General features: G+C 38.5%; 1 protein-coding gene across 1 annotated transcript in view; it reads left to right on the top strand.

Moving 5' to 3' along the window:
• nell2a (neural EGFL like 2a) overlaps positions 1 to 22,771 on the top strand; it is an 88,880-nt gene that overhangs the window by 12,976 nt on the left and 53,133 nt on the right. Inside the window, exons 3-12 of the mRNA XM_055191640.2 lie at positions 409 to 559; positions 5,861 to 6,034; positions 9,033 to 9,129; positions 10,850 to 10,922; positions 10,996 to 11,078; positions 13,874 to 14,002; positions 17,578 to 17,680; positions 21,359 to 21,450; positions 21,835 to 21,940; positions 22,071 to 22,199. Of these exons, the coding sequence (XP_055047615.2) occupies positions 409 to 559; positions 5,861 to 6,034; positions 9,033 to 9,129; positions 10,850 to 10,922; positions 10,996 to 11,078; positions 13,874 to 14,002; positions 17,578 to 17,680; positions 21,359 to 21,450; positions 21,835 to 21,940; positions 22,071 to 22,199 (1,137 nt within the window). The remainder of the gene's footprint in view (positions 1 to 408; positions 560 to 5,860; positions 6,035 to 9,032; positions 9,130 to 10,849; positions 10,923 to 10,995; positions 11,079 to 13,873; positions 14,003 to 17,577; positions 17,681 to 21,358; positions 21,451 to 21,834; positions 21,941 to 22,070; positions 22,200 to 22,771) is intronic.

The following is a 22,771-nucleotide window of genomic DNA, read 5'->3' as shown; positions in this document are numbered from 1 at the left end:
TTAAATAGATGTGGTTGGACCATTTTTACATTACTTTCTTGTTTTTGAGCAAGAACAAAAGTGTCTTTAATGAACACAATTCAGAAAGTCAGCACATTTTGAGTTTTCACTTGCATGCTTTAAAGTTTTGTTTTAGAATATCTGATTCAATTTAATATTCAGAAAAAGATAGACAAATACCATTCAGTGCCAAACAAAACACTTTCCGTTTTTATTGATTTGCATTGTGGACTTGGCAGCCGCAGTAGCATGAAAAAATAAACACTACTGTAAGTTCTCCTCAACCTACTTTAATATGCATTACAGGATTGTTTTGTCAGTTTTATTATATGTTGTAGTTTATCTGACAGAGTTGTCTGGCTGTGCTTTCATGTTCATGTTAAAATCTTAATGAATTTCTTTTCCAAGGTTCGTCCCGCAGCGTCAGGGTCCCAGATGAAGCTGCAGGTCGAATGCTGCAGAAACTCAGAGGAAAGAGCGAGTTTACCATCGCGCTGACGCTCAAACAGGAAAAACTCAATTCGGGAGTAATATTGTCCATCCATCGAGGAGAACACAGGTGAGAACACACAAACACGACACACACACAAACTTCTTCACTGGGTGATTTCTGTCTCGGAGTTTTACAGAATAGTAAAGGGTCGCATGCACACATGCATGCGCACACACACCCATGCACACAGACATGCACACACAAGCATTCACACATGCGCACACACACACACACACACACGCATGCACACACGAGCATGCACACACACAGGTATGCATGGACACACGTGCTCACACATGCATGCACATACACATGCGCACACACACACACGAGCATGCACACACACGCGCGCACACACGAGCATGCACGCACACATGCGCACACACACGAGCATGCACTCACACACGCACGCACGCACGCACGCACACACACACACACACACACACACGCGTGCACACACAATCACACTATTGTGGAGCTTAGGTAAAATTGATCTGCACACAAAATCTTATTATACAGTTCATTGAAGTGTGAAGGTCACGGTTTTTACAGACATTATTATTTTACCATTACATTATATTTACTTTTATGCATTTGGCAGATGCTTCGGTTCAAAGTGACTTACAGTAACATTTAACTTTTTACAGTAGATGCATTTAATGAAATCCATGTTGGTCACTGCATCTGATTTCACAGATATGACTATAATTACTCACGATCACAGACATGTATTAATCATATGCATTTGTCACCATCAACAAAAGGTATGGAAAGCATGTGATGTATTTATTTTAAACAGTGCCTTGTTATAGATGGTTGGATATATTATTTGCATGAAGTATTGTTATTTCTCTCCTCTCCGTGTCAGAACAGACCATCGATTAGTTTTTGGGTCACGGCCCACGTCTGAGAAGCCGCTGTAGTTTTTGTTTAGCCGGAGCGAGCGCTCATGGTTTCTGCTTGTGGTTTCTTAATATTTCATGGAAGGAAGTCAAAGAGAGAAAATTAAGAGTAGAAAGATTTCCCCGGAGACGCTATCGTCCGTTCGGATCAGTCCTGACTGTCGGCTTCTGCGTTGTTCTCCTGTCTCTGTTCAGGTCATCATTAACTTTCACCGTGTGCCGCGGTCACGTCTGCAGCTCCCTGAAGACTGATTAGAAGTTTTTCCTCGCAGAGTTGAAACTAAGAGCGCCGCTCAGCAGAAATGATAAGAAGTCTCTCCTTCCTCATGAGGAAGACTATTTTAGCATCCTAACCACTGCACTTAATGTCTGCAAAAACTGGAAACGCAGACTATATTTTTTAGTTTAGTTGCATTATTGTTAGTGTTTATTTATTTCCAGGTTTTGATATTCAATCTCTCTCTGTCATAGGAAATAATTGTGCAATACAATTAGGATTTTCAATGTGCTTCCAGTATTTTCTGTAGTTCAAAGTGTGTCAGACTCAGTGATGGTATGACTTGGTAAAAATGAAGTATTTGGTCTCCATCTGGTGGCCCCCCGTCTCAGTGGACTTTATTTTCCTGACTGTCATAAGAAAGTAAAGTCTGCGCCCGAGATCTGTGTGGTTTTTCTTTCATCTCGATCAGAAATCAGGCCGATTCTTCACAGTCGCTCGACTAAAGATGCTTTTATCGCTGGCAATTTAGAGCCGAGATGCATTTTATAGTCAGGAGGATTTTTCAGGGTCTGTGCATCAAGAGTACTTTGTAGATCAAGATCTTTACACGCTCGTCTCTGCGTACAGAACAATATGCACACCATCACAATATCTGCAGCGTAATCGTGCTGGTTGTTAAACTGTGTGTTTATGAAGTCAGCGTATAATAGCGTCTTTGTGAAAGATGTTAATTACTTTGTATGCGGAGTCGATAAAGCGGGTGGCTTTGACATTGGGCGACACCGGCTGCTATTGATATTCTCTTTCTTTGCAGTTAGACTATTGTGAAGTAAAAGTGCACGGGAGCAGGAAGGGAACTCATTACCTCCGTGTTTGTAGATAAATCAAAACCTGCGTATCGGTAATTGGCTTCTCTGGAATAATGCGCTCAAGTGTGAGGGAATTTTTGCGAGAAGGAAGAAATAAAAATTGGTGTTTTGCGTTCACAGAATGGCTGATGAGTTTGTTGGCAGCTTTGCCCATTAATGTTTCTTCTTTGAGTAAATCTCAGTAGAGACGGGCAGAGATGCCAAGATGCTTTCAGCTCATCTTTATCCAGCGTGTTTCCTGCATCTGCTGCGACACGGCATGATAAATGATAGTTTTAATTTATTGAGAAATGCTGGACGTGACTTTCTTAAAGTAGATTTAGATTTGATTAAAAACATGATTAAAACGTTACCAGATATACTATCTAGTTCATTATAACAGTGGATTAATAAATGTAGTTGAATTAATGACATGATATGCCAATTAGTTTGTTGAGAAATAAGGATAAATCAGACAATAACAAAATAATACAAAGAAATGGCTTTGATAGTAAATATGAAAATCTCAGATGCAAAAGCCGCTAAACGTCACCTCCGTCAAAATAAGGTGATGATATTGCTTGTTACGGGTCCACCTAAGCCAGTGGTTCCCAAACTTTTTCAGCGTGTGGCCCCCATTGTGTACGGTGCATTCCTATGCGGACCCCCAAAGAAAATTTGTGACAAAAAACAGTTCTAAAACTCAACTTTTTAATAAAAAAAAAATACATTACATTATACAAAAAATTAGTGCTTTTGGTTAGTAGCCGTATTATTTAAGGTTTAATTACACAGAATTCATGATAAATTAATGTATTTCATAAAATGTCATAAAACTGGGCCCCCCCGACACCATCTCGCGGCCCCCAGTTTGAAAACCACAGACCTAAGCCGCCTTTTCTCTCCACACGACATAACGACACGATTTTCGGACTTCGCCCCCTAGTGGCAGTCGTAATGAAGTTTCAGTTTAATTGTAACATAGAAGAGAAGCTCATTCCAGCACATGCGGTGTAGTCGCACAAGTTTTTTTACGGATCCAGCGCTCAAAACGGTTACGAAAATTACGCATTCGCAGGTGGTCGGCACCTCACGCAGCCCTTTGCGACTCTTCATAGAAAATGACTTTCAGTTTATCGGGCATCTCATGTGCAGTGAAAAGGCGGTTTTTGATCCGAAAACACGAGGTCCGACCTGAGACGTGAGCAGGTTCGGGTCTAAAAGTTTCACGTGTGCCTCGGACACGGGTCGGATATAATATTAGCGGCCTCGGGTAATTTAAAATGAATGTGTTTTTGCCTAATGGACCCAAGAAGACCCAAATTATCTTGCATACAGTATGTGCATCGCCATCCTGTTTGCATCCTGATCTCTGTTTGCCAAGATCTCTTGCGCCATCTTGTGCCTGGTGGTAGGTTAATTGTCATTGAGGCAGACCTGTCAATTAATTTTGAATACACACTGTAAGCGGTTACCTGGGTGTCATCGTCAGATAACAAAATGAAAATAAATGCAGCAGCGCAGCGGGCCAAATTGTTTATGAGGCCACCGGGGTTTCTTTCTGTCTGACTGATGCATGCGCGGCTGCAGACTGCACACACCTCAGTGTCATTTATATTCGGGTCCAGTTGGGTTACAAAAATTGCCACATGGTCAGGTCGGCCTCGCGTCTAATTTTGTCGGGTTTGTTTTGGGTCGGGTCTTTCTTTTAGAAAAAATGATAATGATCGGGTAAAAAGTGATTCGGGTCGGATACATTTTTTTGGACCCAAGAAGACATCCAGCTCTTGGCACGCATTATATGTTAATCAAATACCTTTGCTTTAAATCCACTTAATCCAGGCCTCAGGCCATTCAGAAATACAGCTTTGTTATCAGAATTCGCTAAACCCCACGTCGACTTTGTGCACTTGTCCTCTAAGTGCATGAAAGATGAATGATGATGCGCAAAATGACTGTAGATCACATTCAAACTTGTACTTACCCCTTGTAAGTACTTGGACCTGAATACAACCCCTATGTGACGTCACATTGATCACAGCGCCACCTAATGTGTGTTTCTTCATTTTTACACTTTATTGATTTTGCAATTATTAACTATGTCTTGTCCAAAGAAGTGGATTTTTTAACTGATTTTCACAAAAGTTTAATGCCTTCCAGAAAAATTAATTTTATAAATATATAAACATAAAATAATCAAATGAAAGAACAGACCCTTGGCTTTCAAAAAAACCCAAAAAAACTAGAAAACATTTTATCCTACCTTCATTAGTTCTCTTTTTATCAACTCTCATATATGGGTAGGTTTCTTCAAAAAGACACAATTTTGAGCAAACAGAGATAATTGTACTTTTGTAAAGGACTTTTGTTAAAGATCAGATTCAGAACAATGATCAAAACATACACAGAGTTACTGTTTTTGGATCAGTGGATAATTCAGTGTTTTAGAAGTTAAGTAAGTGCGCCACCTGTTGGGTAATGGCGAAAACATGGATTGCCTTAAAAACTCATCATTGGCAGGGAAGCGTTTTCTCATCAATGGGGCTTGCATGCACTTAGAGGGTTTTGCAGCTAAAGACTAAATTTGGTAAATATCAATAACAAAAGTGACATTTGTGAAAATAAAACATTTTAATTACTGACTAATTACCTTTTTATTGCCATTCTTATTACTAAATGACAAAACCTTAACATAAGAGCCTGATAAAATGCAAATTTACAAGAAAACATGTCAGATGCACTTACAAAACTTTGCATCTACACTACGCAGTCTACAAAGATAACCAAATGTGATTAGATGGTAAAAATATATTTGAAGAAAATCCGTGGATGGGTCATAGGACAGAATCAAATTACTTTTCAATGTAAAATATTTGATGCGTTGTGTGCCGTAAAACAGCTTGATGACATTGTTATGGTCTGATATTGTCTGCGGTCAGCTCCTCTGTTGGTCTGTGTGAGTTTAGATAAAAATCTCTTGGGATATTGTTATGGAGGACATTTTAAAAGTAAATTGAGGGATTTCAGGTAGGCGAACGCTGCAAGCTTTATTTGTCAATTCTGCAGAATTTTCTCTGCCCTGTTTTTCTTTTAATGACCTCTTCTTCTCTTAAAGATCCAGCTGTGTCCTCTGATAGCGTTATCATGTTTACTAAGAACAAATAAAGAAGTTGATTTTTAGAGATATACGAGTGATGCTCGCTCATGCAAAATTAGTTCATGTTCACCATCAGAATGCTGTAGGGTTGTGGATGGTTGTCAGGGTGTTGCTATGTGGTTGCTAAGAGGTGGTTACTACGATGGTTTTTAGCAATGTGCTGATCCTGGGTGGATCTTTTGCATTGATTGTTATTCTCTCTCTCTCTCTCTCTCTCTCTCTCTCTCTATCTCTCTATAGGTTGTTAGAGTTAGAAAGCAGTGGTCAGAAGAATGAGGTTCGTCTTCATTTCCAGGTGAAAGGTCAGCAGACGCACACTGAGATTTTGCCCTACACGCTTGCAGATGACCAATGGCACAAAGTCTCGGTGACTGTCAGCGCTTCACATGTTGTGCTCTTTGTAGACTGCAACAGGTACATCACTCATTAGTAGTCTTTTACAATCGGTTCATTAATATACCTTGTTTGTTAGATTTAACTGGGTTTTATGGGTCATGTGCATGTTGTGACGTTGCTATTTTGTTTTTATCTGAATCAACAACCTTCATGGCATAGCTTTACTAACTGATACTTTACTACTCTATATATCAACGCTATCTCAGGGCAATTCGTATGTATTTTACGAGGTGGCTAATTTGTATTAATTCATATGACAACATTTTTGTACAATCACTGTACTGGGATGTTGGGGTTAGGGGTGGGGTTTCGTTAGTTATTTTTATGATAATCGTAAGTTTTTGCATGGTTAACTTTGTATGAATTCATACAAATTAGCCAACCCCTACAAAACATACAAATTCCCACTGTATATATCCTCACGTTATTTTTTATGATAATTGTAATTTTTTGCATAAATAACCACGTATGAATTCATACGAATTAGCCAACACATAAAACACGTATGAATTCCCGCTGTATATATCCTCACGTTAATGTTTTTATGATAATCGTACGTTTTTGCATGATTAAAGGACTCGTTATAGTTGTGCCGCGACGTCGCATGTTCTGCATCTTTTTTCATTTATACTTTTGCGTCATCTTCCGCGTCGACGTGCAAACACGCACGCAGACCGCTGGTAGGCAGTATCCACGCGTGTAACCACAGTAGCAGCGCGACCGTCAAAGAAGAAGCAGCTTGGCAAGTTAACCCAGAAACAAAGAAGAAACAGCAACTTGTTGTGTATGATTTGAGATGACCATAGTGATGGAAGTAAATAAACAGCGACTTTTGTTGCAATTTGAGTTAAATCACTTCTCAACTTGGCCATTTTTTGTTTTCACCTTCGCAAATGGAAATACCTATGACGCAGTTTTTTACCTGACGGGAGGGGTTCTGGTGGACCAATCACAGTGCTTGTGGTCCGCGTAGAACTGACGTGCTGTTAAAATTTTTGCGAGGTGCACAACAGGCTACGCAGAGCTACGCACAGACTACGGAAAGCCTACGCCTACGCACGACTATAAATCGGGCTTAACTACACATGAATTCATAGGAATTAGCCAACTCCTAAAACACATATAAATTCCCGCTGTATATTTCCTCACGTTAATGTTTTTTATGATAATCATACGTTTTTGCATTATTAACTACACATTAATTCATACGAAAAAGCCAACTCCTAAAACACGTTCAAATTCCCCCTGTATATTTCCTCACGTTAATGTTTTTTATGATAATCGTGAGTTTTTGCTTAATTAACGAAGCATGAATTCAAACGAATTAGCCAACCCCTAAAACACATACGAATTTCCCGCTGTATATATCCTCACATTAATGTTTTTTATGATAATCGTACGTTTTTGCATGATTAACTAAGCATGAATTCATACGAATTAGCCAACTCCTAAAACACGTACGAATTCCCGCTGTATATATCCTCACGTTATTTTTTTATGATAATCGTAAATTTTTGCATAAATAACCACGTATGAGTTCATACGAATTAGCCAACTCATAAAACACGTGCTAATTCCTGCTGTATATATCCTCACGTTATTGTTTTTTATGATAATCGTACGTTTTTGGATGATTAACTATGTATGAATTCATATGAATTAGCCAACCCATAAAACACGTACAAATTCCTGCTGTATATTTCCTCATGTTATTTTTTTATGATAATCGTACATTTTTGCATAAATAACCACGTATGAGTTCATACGAATTAGCCAACTCATAAAACACATGCTAATTCCCACTGTATATATCCTCACGTTAATGTTTTTATGATAATCGTATGTTTTTGGATGATTAGCTATGTATGAAATCATACGAATTAGCCAACTTATAAAACACGTATGAATTCCCACTGTATATATCCTCACGTTATTGTTTTTTTATGATAATCGTACGTTTTTGGATGATTAACTATGTATGAATTCATACGAATTAGCCAACTCATAAAACACGTATGAATTCCCACTGTATATATCCTCACGTTAATGTTTTTATGATAATCGTACGTTTTTGCTTAATTAACGAAGCATGAATTCAAACGAATTAGCCAACCCCTAAAACATGTACGAATTCCCGCTGTATATATCCTCACGTTAATGTTTTTTATGATAATCGTACATTTTTGCATGATTAACTACACATGAATTCATACGAATTAGCCAACTCCTAAAACGCGTACAAATTCCTGCTGTATATTTCCTCATGTTAATGTTTTTTATGATAATCGTACGTTTTTGCATGATTAACTAAGCATGAATTCATACGAATTAGCCAACCCCTAAAACACGTACGAATTCCCGCTGTATATATCCTCACGCTAAAGGCGGAGTCCACGATGTTTGAAAAACGCTTTGGAAAAGAAGACGGGCCGACTACCAAAACACACTTATAGCCAATCAAATCAAATGCCGGGTTGCGTATGTGTGGGGAAGGTCTATCAACAGAAGGTCCAGATTCTATTGGGGTAGGGGTGTGTTTGTTTAGGTGATTTCAAATATCAACATTTTCTTTCAAACATCATGGACTCCGCCTTTAATGTTTTTTATGATAATCATACGTTTTTGCATGATTAACTGCACATGAATTCAAACGAATTAGCCAACCCCTAAAACACGTACGAATATATACAGCGGGAATTCGTGGGTTTTTTTGGGGTTTGGCTAATTCGTATGAATTCATGTGTAGTTAATCATGCAAAAACTCATAAAACACGTATGAATTCCCGCTGTATATATCCTCACATTAATGTTTTTATGATAATCGTACGTTTTTGCACGGTTGAATTCATACAAATTTGCCAACTCGTACGAATTCCTGCTGTATATATCCTCACATCTAGTTATAGCTTAAAAAAAAACAGTTCTTGAAACTTGTACATAATTAATGATATCAGCTCATTATCACATTGTTTAGTGATAATTCAAACTTTTGGGTTTTCCTGGTGTTTCTTTTCAGGATCTACGAGCGAGTCGTGGCGCTTCCTCTTATGGAAATACCAGAAGACGCTTCTTTCTGGGTCGGGCAGAGAAACAGCGCTCACGGCCTATTTAAGGTATTTAAGTTTGCGGCACCACACATGAAGGTGCATGAAGACACATTGCACACGCGTGAGACACAGTAAACCTCTTTCAGGCTGTCTCAGATTGATGAATGAAGGGTCGCTTGTGGTTCTTCATGATGCTTCTTGTTTCAGCTGAAAGCAAATAAATGTTTTTGCTTTATATCGTGTATACAAATCACACATGTTTGGTCTGTTTTAAGTATATCGAGTTCATCATGTTCAAGTCATCATAACAAGCAGAATGCAGAATCTGAAGTGCACTCGTAGCAATGCTGAGAAATATTGATGTCTGTTTTTAGACGGCGCTGATCAAAGACACCATTACTCTTCGATTAGAGATAATTCAACACTTGTTGAGAGGGCAAATACCTTTAATTTAAACAATCACCACGAGTGCATTTACTCGCCGTTCTGTGACGCACATCACATCCCAACTTCCTCTGAACTCCGACCACTCACCTCAATTTCTCTCTCATCGCCATGGAGAATCCGCAGAAACGGCATCGGCCTTTGAATTTATGGTTTGAAAATTGAAGAGGCAAGACAATTTCGAAAACAATTTCACATAAGTCACGGCGCTCCACTCTTGCGAGGGGCGAAATAAAGGCTTTCCGGGGAAGCGAGCTGGACCAGGTTACCATGGTTACAGACTACACGCGATGCTGCCGAGTGCCGCATGGCCAAAGGATGGAGGCCAATCAAATTAAGACGCATATGAAACAAATTCAATCTGTATGTGGTTGTTACGCTTATCAGTGTGGGACAGCGGCGACCGTGGCCATTATTACACTTCTGCCACCCACATCGTTTCATTTTTCCAATGCATATTATGTCCAATTACCAGAGAGCACGGCCTGCCCACCTCCTATTAAACCCTTGGTGGTTCATCGCCGCGTCTGAGCTGCATGTCTCAATATTGTGAGAACTTCTTTACAGGGTTGTGCATGTAGAAAGATTCAGAAAATGACACGTTTCAAGATCTCAGATTGTGAGGTTCTTGCTATAAAAATGCAACTCAATGAAGTGTATTTGCCATGAGATGCAAGACAGCCTGATTTTATTTTTTTAAAGCATGAGATCACATTGATAACATTGAAAACGAAATCTCAGTTCAGCATGGATTAAATGCTGGATTAAAGTCCTACAAAGATCAAATGACTCATAAATTGAAACAAAAGAGGAAAGCAATAATGCTTTATAGAGTAGCGGGTGATAATCTGAAGAGCGTGTGCTGGGAAAAGGTCAGTCTTATCTTTCTCTTTATTCTGAGATGTTATTAGTCTCTCTTGATGCTTTCTCTTCACATTCTGCCAAACAAATAACACCAGCCTTGAAATATCTAAAAGCCACAATTTCAGATTCTTCAGTTTATTACCCATGAGGCTTTGCCGACAGACTGCTGTTGAACTGTTAAGAGCACATTTAAAGATCACGATGTGAGGCACTTTACGAAGACAAGTTTGTCAAGGCAAATTCATGTTTTGAAGTATCCACTTTTTATGCTTTATGTCCATGAAGACGCACAAAAGTTGTTTTAACCTCCACACGCATAACACACCAGTAAATGGTTTATTCAGCTCACGGTCGCGATTTACATCGAGTGAATTGAAGTTAATATATTTAATGCAAAGCTGAGAGCTCGACTGATGTGTTCATTATAAAACTTGATGAATATTTCTGATTCATTTCTCGTCTGATCTCATCTTGTCAGGGTGTGATGCAGGACGTTCAGATCCTGGTGATGGCTCAAGGATACATCACACAGTGTCCTGACCTCAACCGCAGTACGTGATGCGTTTATTTATCATCGCCTATTAGTTACTTCTAGACGAATGATCTCACGTTTCTGTTCTTCAGCCTGCCCGACCTGTAATGATTTCCACGGACTCGTGCAGAAGATCATGGAACTTCAAGATATCTTGGCTAAAACCTCCAGTAAGGTAAAGTAAACTAACTCTCTGATAGAAAGCAGAAGATAAATGAACGTCCTCAGCTGTCTGCGTGCCACCAAATTTAGCATATTTCCGTTTATTTGCTTGACGGATGAAACCAAGCGGATTTTTCTAAACATCTGGGTTGTGGTGTGCTATGAATTTCAAGACGTATTTTGCTGTTGTGTTATTGTAATAACTACCATCTGTCAAGCTCTGGATGACAAATAAAAACTCTCATGATGCAGAACAACCAGCACATCGATAAAATACAGTTGTATTGGCAGAATAATGGAGAATTATATAGCAAATAACAAATAATCTATTGAGTTCAAAGTCACTAATCTCAGACAATTCCCAGATCTTTCCCTGTAATTTGGCTCTTTTTTCCATATCTGTATTAAAGGAGTCATATGATGTTGCTAAAAGCATGTTATTTTGTGTATTTGGTGTAATGCAATGTGTTTACGTGGTTTATGGTTAAAAAAATAATTATTTTTGACTTAACATACATTATTTGTGCTTCTCTATGCCCCTGGAAACACGTTGATTTGTACAACGCTCATCGTACAATGAAAACGTGGTGTTCTCTGATTGGCCAGCTATCCAGTGCATTGTGATTGGCTGAATACCTCAATGTGTGTAATGTAAATGTTATCATATTTGAAATATCAGATCCCAAAGCAAATGAGCTTTGTTTAGTCATGACGTAAGGAATACTGTTTCCAGGTCCAAACCTCCACCCATTTCAATAGAGGATATTATTGAAACAGCCATTAAAGGATTAGTCAATTTTCTTAAAAAAATTCCAGATAATTTACTCACCACCATGTTATCCAAAATGTTGATGTCTATCTTTGTTCAGTCGAGAAGAAATTATGTTTTTTGAGGAAAACATTCCAGGATTTTTCTCATTGTAATGGACTTTAATGGACCCCAACACTTAACACTTAACTCAACACTTAACAGTTTTTTAACAGAGTTTCAAAGGACTATAAACGATCCCAAACGAGGCATGAGGGTCTTATCTAGCAAAACGATTGTCATTTTAAAATATGCACTTTTAAACCACAACTTCTTGTCTATCTCCGGTCCTGTGAAGCGCCAGCATATTTTTAATGCATCTTTTTTTAAAGCATATTTTTAATTTTGTTTTGTCAAAAATGACAATCGTTTCGCTAGATAAGACCCTTATGCCTCGTTTGGGATTGTTTATAGTCCTTTGAAACTCAGTTGAAAAAATCTGTTAAGTGTTGAGTTAAGTGTTAGGTGTTGGGGTCCATTAAAGTCCATTAAAATGAGAAAAATCCTGGAATGTTTTCCTCAAAAAACATAATTTCTTCTCGACTAAACAAAGAAAGACATCAACAATTTGGATGACATGATGGTGAGTAAATTATCTGGATTTTTTTAAGAAAATGGACTAATCTTTTAATGAGCACTATTTATTCAAATCACACATTTAAGGCAAAATATTGAGTCTCTCGGCTCACTGAATCACCTACAGCGATACATTAATAATTAAAAAATGCCCATGAGTCCATGTCTGGTCATCTCGATTTTGTTATGGAGAAATAAATTAGGATTGGGTGTTTTTGGTAGTTTTGCATTAAGACACGAGTGATTATTATGAAATTGGTGATTTTTGTTATTTCCTTATGGCATTTGAGATCGGTTGGCCCTGAAATTGGTGCATGACATCATACCTAACAAGCCCATATTGCATGGTCGGGGCGGCAACAATACTACAGCGCAAATTAAAGTTATGCCTTTTTTTGATGTTTACATTTGGTGGTGTTATATGCAAATCTTCCCACACTATGACATGCACCTGGATGGGGCTTCACTTTTATAAAGAAGATCACTTTGGCTTGAAACTTTAATCTTTGCAACCTTAATGGATAGAGAGGAGGAGCAGGGACCCCAGTACATCTATCAAATTAAGAATGGATTTATTATTATTTATAACTTATACATCGTTAGGGGCGGTTCACATTTTGTGCCTAAAACCGCACGGAAAATGGGACCACTTTCCACATAATTTTCAACGCTCTTTCCGATGTGGCATTCTGAAAATTCAAAGTATTTTTAACTGGCTGCCGCGCCTGGAAAAAGAGCTCTCTATTTGAGCGTGCTTGCCGTACGTCTACATTTAAAATAATTTATTTGAGCATGCAAAAGACATGAAATGTGAACCGCCCTTTTTAATGGCTATGTTAAAAAGCTTTTTAAAAAAGAATAAATCATATTTTAATTTAACTGAATAGATTTTATCATGGGAATGTTATGCTCTTTATTATTTTTTATTTTTTTATTTAATTTTATTATTAACCTATTATTAACCTATTAACATTTAGTCATTTAGCATTTTGATATGATACTATTAATGCATTAACTTAATTTTTCCATTCAACCATTATTTGGACGACTCTCAGTAATACCACCACAGACCCCCCGGACCCCTTATTGAAGACCCATGCTCTAAAGACATAATATGAGATCATATGACTCTTTTATGTTTTTTAAAATATATCTCAAATTAGATAAATATTTAGTACTTTCAAAAAATGTTTGTGAGTGACATCGATCACTCAAATCTTTAGCATTGCACGCTGTCAGTGTAGAATACAAATCATTTCTCTATGAATACAAAATAGTTGTTTTATCCCAGTGGACTGCTTTATTTTCTATCTGTAGTACTAGAAAGTACTTTAGTAATGGGTTGTATTTTGAAAGGTTTGGAATACGCTACTATTTTCTTGTCACATATATGTTATGTTTCTGCTTGTTGTTTTGTGGATCAGCTGTCTCTGGCCGAGGAGAAGATGAAAGGTTTGGATTCGTGTTATTGCGAGCGAACCTGCCGTGTGAAAGATGTGACCTACAGAGAAGATCAGACCTGGACGGATGGCTGTAGAAACTGCACGTGCTCGGTGAGTTTGATGAACGTCATTTCTTTAAGAGTTTCATCTGGAGCCGAGCGTCAAGACGTATGAAGCGTGTGATGGTGGAAATGTGTCAGCTGATAGATGTTTGGCTGTAGTTTGTGATATATCTGAGCGGTTATCATTCGCCGATCGGTCCAAGATGAACTGATGTTCAGATTGTGCTTTATGGTTCAACCATTTTAACTCTTTTTGGGTTTGTTTGGTACCCGATGACTGCATGATTTTAGTCACATTGCCCTCTTTTAGTCCCACTTATTTCATATATCAAGAGTGGAGAAATGTTGAATATTTAGTGCTTCTTAACCAAAATACATCAGAACTTTCTACAAATTCACAGGAGATCTTCTGACAGTAAGAGAAAAAGACCAAAAGCACAGATTGCTCGGCCGTGTAGAAATATGTAAAGTAGCGTGTTACAATTAACCCCGCGTTAGTTTGTGCCCCGCTCATCCCTACTGATAAAAAAATTAACTCTATGCACTGTAGCTTGCTTTGGATAAAAGTTTCTGCCAAATTTATAAATGTAAAAATGTAAATGTAGCTTATCCCTCAGGTCTGAAACCTACTGTACACAATTTGATTTCATGTGCTGTTGCTTTCTGATTTGTGTCAGAATATTATTAATAATACAACATCAGGACATGAGTGTAAACTGTCACTATCTATAAAGCAACAACTTGAGGAGAATCTTGCTGAGCTAGTTAGTTAAAGTTAATTAAACTGTCGACACGTGTTATTATTCAGATAGCTATACATTTCCGAATGATGTTTGATTTTGATTGTCAGTTTGTGAAATTAGCAGAAATCCGGTAGAGCGTTTTAATATTCATGAGCAAAACACGTGACATCATGAAGACTATCTACCCTAATTACCATCTACAACCTGATCTTAGTTTAGGTGTCATTATCAGTCTAATGGTGTGTTCACACCAGACACGAATGAAGCATTGGGCGCGAATGATAGACATCCTGCGGCGCAAATTGAACGTTTCGGGTGCAATTTCGCACAAATGATGCTAATTTCACACACAAATGACGTAAATTTTACACGCGAATGAGGTAAATTTCACCCATGAATTTAGCAAAATTCACGTGCCAATGACGCAAATTTCACACGCTTATGACGCAAATGACGCTAATTTCACGCACAAATTTAGCAAAATTCCTGTGCCAATGACTCAAATTTCACGTGCTTATGACGCTAATTTACATGCAAATGACTGAAAATTCACGCACGAATGCCGCAAATTTAACACACGAATGACGCAAATTTCACACGTGAATGACGTATATTTTATCCACAAATGTTGCTAAATTCACACGCTTATGACACTAATTTCACACCCGAATGATAGAAAATTCATGCACCAATGAAGCAAATTTAACATGCAATGATGTAAATTTCACCCACGAATTCAGCAAAATCCAAGTGCCAATGGATTTCAAGTGCTTATGACGCTAATTTCACGCACAAATTACATAATTTTACACACAAATGACGTCAATTTTACCCACGAATTTTGCAAAATTCCTGTGTGCCAATGACGCAAATTTCACTCGCTTATGACACTAATTTTACGTAAGAATGATGCTAATTTCACACACAAATTATGCTAATTTTACACGCGAATGACGTAAATTTCACCCACAAATTTTGCAAAATTCACGCGCCAATGACGCTAATTTCACATGCGAATGACGGAAAATTCACACACGAATCACGCAAATTTTACACATGAATGACGCAAATCTCACACGTAAATGACGTAAATTTCACCCATGAATTTTGCTGAATTCACGCACTTATGACGCTAATTTCACGCGTTTATGATGCAAATTTCACATGCGAATGACACAAATTTCATGCGCGAATTATGGAAAATTCAGGCACCAATGACGCAAATTTCACATGCGAATGACGTAAATTTCATCCACGAATGACGCATATCGCACACGCAAATGACGCAAATTAACTCAACATGTTCAAGTGTCCAACTATGCACGAATAACGTGATTTATTTGCTTCATTTGCGTCTGGTGTGCAAAGTAATGCATCTCTCTCACTAGATAACACACAGATCCTCACCTAATCACACGCTCTGCAATTAGTTTATTAGTCATGCGTCACAGTGTTGTGTAAATGATAATGAGATTTTCACCGCGTATCTAAGGTCAAACGCAACCCAATATTACGGGTTACACACGTGCTGATGTGATTCTTTGTGTCGTTTCGCAGCAATGACATTAAAATTTGAAAGCTATTTCTCGTGTGATCTCTTCTACATTCATTACAGATTTATTAAGATGAATATTTTGCCGAACGATAAGTGACAGACAAAAGAATTGTGTCCTCTCTTAAGAAGTCCCTGAACATCTGTGATGGGCGTTTGCTGGTTCCCAGTGCACCGAGTGTGTCCAAACATAAAAAGATTCAGAAGATCTTCAGTAGCAGTTGGGATGAGAAAGACATCCCAGTGAAACCAGTAACAGTCAGTTAATGAAAGAAACATTATCTTATATTGAAGGGATGTCTGACAGGGTTCAGGGAGAAAAACTCGTTGGATCGTTGACAATAGTTATGTGGTTTGACATTTTTATACTGAGTTTTTAAAGAATCGCATTATAATAGATTTTAAGCCATAATCTTCTTGTTGAAAAAGTCTGAAGTTATTTTGTGGGTAAGCTGGTGGTTCATTTGTTAAAGTCACACTGCCATTATGTATAGTGGACAATTTAACGCTCAATATGGTGACGGAAGTCCCGCCTTCCAGTTAAAAGAACCAATCATCAATTGATAAAGACTGATGATGATTCTCTGTACAGTCACGTGTAGTGCTTGACAACCAACACTAAAAAGACCTCAAATAACCATCTTTATAGTGTAATTTGAGCTAAAGAAGCAAAAATGATGGTAGATTTGATGTCAGGTTTAATTGTTGGTCAGAAATGTGTATAATTGTGACTTTAGCACATGATTTTAGAGATATCTTTCTTTCCACATTCGAATAGATAGGATTTTAGTCTTGCATGACTGAAATAACTACTCGGAGGCGTTGCAAAGATTGCCGCCTACAGGCGTGACTTCTCTAACTTTGTTAACATTCCCGGACATAAATATTTAGTTAAATACAGTTGTTTATTTACAGTTGTTATAGTAACACTTTACAATAAGGTATTTGTTAACATTAGTTCATGCATAAGCTGACATGAACTAACAATAAACAACACTACTACAGCATTTATTAAATCTTACTTCATGTTAATTTTAGCATTGAACTAACATGAATAAATGTATTGGCATTAACAAAGATGAATAAATGATAAAAAGCTTATTGTTAGCTAATGCATTTACTAATGTTAATAAATTCATCCTTATTGGAAAGTGTTACCGTTTTATTATTCAGTTGTAGTTACATTTTATTTGTTGAATACATTATTAGCATCTCTGTGGATCTTTATCGTCTTATATATAAATCTCGGTAATAACTTTAGTGTTGTATCTTTACAGTAGTTTATTGTATCTCTTCCAGCACAGACTGAATGTTTATATGTTGTTTTAGAATGGAACGGTCCGCTGCGAGAAGATTTTATGTCCATTGCTTGACTGTCCTGAAGGTACGACTGCAGCGTATGTGCCAGGAAACTGCTGCAAGGAGTGTCAGTGTGAGTACACGCATGCACACACACACACACATATACACACGCACGCACGCACACACAAACATGTACACACATATGCACACGCACACATACACGCACGTGCACACACACACACACACACACACGCATGCACGTGCACGCACACACACACACACACACACATGCATGCACACACACACGCATGCACGCGCACACACACGCGCATGCACGCGCACACACGCACATGCACGCGCACACACGCATGAACTCAGCTCTTCTACTGTGAGTGTTCTGCCATACAGAAACACAAGCACACACACACACACACGCACGCACGCACGCGCACACACACACACACACACACAGAGACAGTAACACACATACACGCACACATGCACGCACAAAATCTTACACTCAGCTCGTCTTCTGTGGGTGTTCTGCTACTCTTCAATGCCAACAATAGCACTTCCTTCTCCTTACACACACACACACACACACACAAACACAAACACACACTCTCTCTCGACAACTGACCACACGCCTGTGTTGCTAAGATACATTCACACGTCTCCTCCAGAGGTGTCAACCAGTACATTTGCATATTCAAATCAATTATTTATCAGCAGCCAATAAGTCAGAGCCCCGCAAGGGTTATGCAAATTTGATCTTAAGTAGCTACTTTATTGAGGAGATGATGTTTCTCGAAAGACCTTTATTGAGAAGGAATACCGTCACTGTTAAGCTTTGTGTTTTTGTGAACAGATCATCCGTTAGATGACTTCACCCTGATGCACAATTTTAACAAAATACATGAGTGGTGATTGTGTCCTGATCCAAGGCTTTCATTCGGCTCATTATCATCTCTGCTCATTAATTCATTCATAAATCACAGAAGTGAAGATGACCCTGTTATATCATCAGTTATACTCAATGAATATTCATACTCGTAGACACCAGCGAGTGTTTCATCTCACAGCAAAAGTCAAAGAAGCTCAACCTGTCGAGTTAATGAACAACTTAAAATATTATTATCATGTAATCAGTAGCATTTATTTTTGGCCACTGATCAATACATACACCATTTATTGATATTATGTGATTGTCTATGAAGTCCTGGTTAAAGTCTCATAATCTAATAATGAGATCAGAAGCGTCAAAGATTGATTTCACATGCAGGGTCACAAATGACATGATTATTATATTTTTCACATGTGAACACAGTTAATGGAGTCTTTAAGCCACTACACGTTCGGGTTTTTTTCACATATATTCAGCTCAATGTCACACACATTAAAATTCATTTCAGAATATATTTTTTCATTAAAATCATTTGACAGAAATGTCTCTTTGTGGCAGTGATGGACTCTTTTCATGAAATATCTACCCATGAAAGGTTTTGTTTCTTTATTTGTGGTGCTGTAAAGCTCCGGATGGACATTGATCTACCCTGCTGAGACACATTCATTCATCCACACATGTAATTAAATGATATTATGTTTATACAATAACTCAAGGTTTAGATCATTTAATTACACATTCATTATAATTACTGTTAAACAATTGTTTTAATACTCAACAGCAACATTGATTAAAAAATATTTTATATATAATAGAGGGCATAGTTACTACATGCATACTTACAAACATCTGAGGGATGAAATGAAGAGCACAGATGCAAAACCCGTTAAGTGTGTCCGGCATGATTTCTGGTTAATTCGTATTTTTTATTCAGTATTTACAGCGGGGAAAATAAGTATTTGACACATCAGCATTTTTATCAGTAAGGGGATTTCTAAGTGGGCTATTGACAGAAAAATTTCACCAGATGTAGCCATCAAGCCAAATATTGAATTCATACAAAGATATCAGAACATTTAAGTATACAAGTTGAGTCATAATAAATAAAAAGTGAAATGACACCGAAATCCCCTTACTGATAAAAATGCTGATGTGTCAAATACGTATTTTCCCCGCTGTAAAAATGTATTTGATGAAAGTATAGTACGTGTCGAGAGCATTTGGTTAATATTATTATTGACGAAAGTTGCCTTTAGAGGCTTTTGCATCTGAACTCTTTAAAGTTTGATAACAATTGATGTGTATGTTGTGTTGTATATTTCATATAGTTTGTGTTTATCTGCATTTGAGTTGTTATTTTCTTCTGTCTGTGACTCAGGTTTGACCCATCAGTTAACAGAGACACAGCTTTAGTTTATATGCTGTGATTTAATTACACATTTAATGCACAATCACAATTCTGAAGTGATCGTTTCTGTCCTGGGAGCAATTATCACTTCAGAATGAACAGCAAACAACAATTACAGTCTGAGTCTAAATCTCCATAGTGAAGAAACCTTCATGTTAAACAAGATGTAGACTTCAGAGTGCACTAACAGCACAATAACATTAATACATTAATAAAAGTATGCATTTGTTTCTGAACACACGTCTATTTACCTAACACTTAAGTATGTGTTTGTTTGTGCACAGGTGTGTTTGTGTGTGAGTTTGTGTGCAGGTGTATGTTTGTGTGCAGATGTGTGTGTACAGGTTTGTGTTTTTGCACAGTTGTTTTTGTGCACAGTTGTGTGTTTCTGTGCAGGTGTGTGCGTGCACAGGTGTGTCTTTCTGTGCACAGATGTGTGTTTTTGCACAGGTGTGTGTGTTTCTGTGCAGATGTGTGTGTGCAGAGTTGTGTGTTTGTGCACTGGTGTGTGGTAGTGCAAAGGTGTCTGTGTTTCTGTGCGTGTGCAGGTGTGTTTGTGCACAGGTGTGTGTTTGAGCACAGATGTGTTTTGGGGAAAGTTGTATGTTTGAGCACAGGTATGTGTTTGTGCACAGGTGTGTGTGTTTCTGTGCATGTGCAGGTGTGTTTGTGCACAGATGTGTGTTTGTGCACATGTGTGTGTTTGAGCACAGATGTGTTTTAGGGGAATGTGTGTGTTTGAGCCCAGGTATGTGTTTGTGCACAGGTGTGTGTGTTTCTGTGCAGGTGCAGGTGTGTTTGTGCACAGATGTGTGTTTGTGCACACGTGTGTGTGTTTGTGCACAGGTGTGTGTTTGATCACAGATGTGTTTTAGGGAAAGGTGTGTGTTTGAGCGCAGGTATGTGTTTGTGCACAGGTGTGTGTGTGTGTGCGCAGAGTTGTGTGTTTGTGCACTGGTGTGTGGTAGTGCAAAGGTGTCTGTGTTTCTGTGCGTGTGCAGGTGTGTTTGTGCACAGGTGTGTGTGTTTGAGCACAGATGTGTTTTAAGGAATGGTGTGTGTTTGAGCACAGTTATTTGTTTGTGCACAGGTGTCTGTGTTTCTGTGCATGTGCAGGTTTGTTTGTGCACAGATGTGTGTTTGTGCACAGGTGTGTGTGTGTTTCTGTGCAGATGTGTGTGTGCACAGTTGTGTATTTGTGCACAGGTGTGTGTGTTTGTGCACAGGTGTGTGTGCATCCACAGTTGTGTGTTTGTGCATAGTTGTGTGTTTGAGCTCAGGTATGTGTGTGTGCACAGGTTAAGTTTGTGCAAAGGTGTCTTGTGTTTCTGTGCGTGTGCAGGTGTGTTTGAGTGCACAGGTGTGTATGTTTCAGTGCACAGGTGTGTGTGTTTCAGTGCACAGGTGTGTGTTTGTACACAGGTGTGTATGTTTCTGTCCACAGGTGTGTGTGTGTGTTGTAGTGTTTGTTGATATTTGTTTTTCTTTCTTTGCAGCGATGTGCCTGTTTTCCGAGCAGATGTTGGTGGAGGGAGATCGTCGTGCGGTTCATCATCCCAGTAGACCCTGTCAGCTGTTCGAGTGCAGGGTACGAGTGATGTTTACTGTAGAGATGTTTTTGGTTTAAGTATTGACAGGATGAGCTCATTTGTATTCATGGGTAACACACATACACAGTGAGATTTTGTACATTTCGACAGCAAAACATACAAATAAAGTTTGGGACTTATAAAATACAATCATTTAATGAATTCAGTATTTTGTGATTCTCTAAGACTTCAATACAAAATATTTTAAAGAATTTATATTTGAGAGACTTTTACTATCTCATATATATTTAAATACTCAGCAAGTTTGTGTTGTAGAAGCAAACGCTACAAATGCAAATGAGATGATGCCGGTTCGTCTTCAGGACTGTAAACTCAGTTCTTCAGCTCGGCTTCATGTAGTTTATATTCTGTTCTGCTTCCAGGATCGCACGATGCACAGAGTATCAAACACTGAAGACTGTCCAGAGCTCACCTGTCCTGAATCTGAACAAGTGACGCTCACAGACCGATGCTGCAAAGTCTGCAGAGGTATTTACATACAAAACATCCCATTTTAAATTCAAATTAAATCTTATTTAATTGACCTGTTGGATTTATCGCTATACTACATAATATTACAGAAACGAGTGACTTTAATCTCCTCTACCCTGTGTTAAAGGTCACGACTTTTGCGCTGAAAACAACATCTGCGCAGAGAACTCAGACTGCATAAACTTAGACGCAGGAGCCGGCTGCAGCTGTAAGAACGGGTACCGCCCCCTGCGTGAGGACAGCGCATACTGTGAAGGTGAGCTGTCAATCAATCATTCTTTAATGAGTCAGCTGAACTGTCAAGATGGATGTGTAGCGCAAGACGTGCACACGTGACATTCGCATCCGCGTATAACATTTTCCTATTATTATAGGAAAGTTTTATCAGCACTGGAAACAACAGATTCTCTCTCAGTGACATCATTGTGCATAGCTTGAATAAGAATTTGATCAACACGGTGATCCATCCATCCCTGTCAGATTTCTTCTTCCTTTGGCATTTTAATTGGCTGATATTTCATATCCGTGTGAGTAAGTCATCAGTGTCTTTCCCCTCCACCTTCCTCATCCTCTGCTTCCTCTCAAAGCCGAGCCGAGCTCCGTCTGCCCTACTTTTGCAGAATATCTAATGACTGTGGCTGAGTTTCTGGGGACGCCGCGCCCCCGTCACCTCCCCGCACATCAGTCGGGTCTCTAATGAAACCTGTTCATCTCGGTGGCTAAAAATAAACCCCGGAGATGCGTAGGAGCGACCCAACGGTTGCCCGCCCCTCGCCTCACGCACGGCTGGTCAGGTAATTATCAAAGACCTGGAGAATATGAATAATT

This window comes from Misgurnus anguillicaudatus, chromosome 6 (assembly GCF_027580225.2).
Source record: "Misgurnus anguillicaudatus chromosome 6, ASM2758022v2, whole genome shotgun sequence".
Taxonomy (NCBI): Eukaryota; Metazoa; Chordata; class Actinopteri; order Cypriniformes; family Cobitidae; genus Misgurnus; species Misgurnus anguillicaudatus.
Note: the sequence above shows the minus strand (reverse complement) of the source record. Positions and strands in the feature narration are given on the sequence as shown.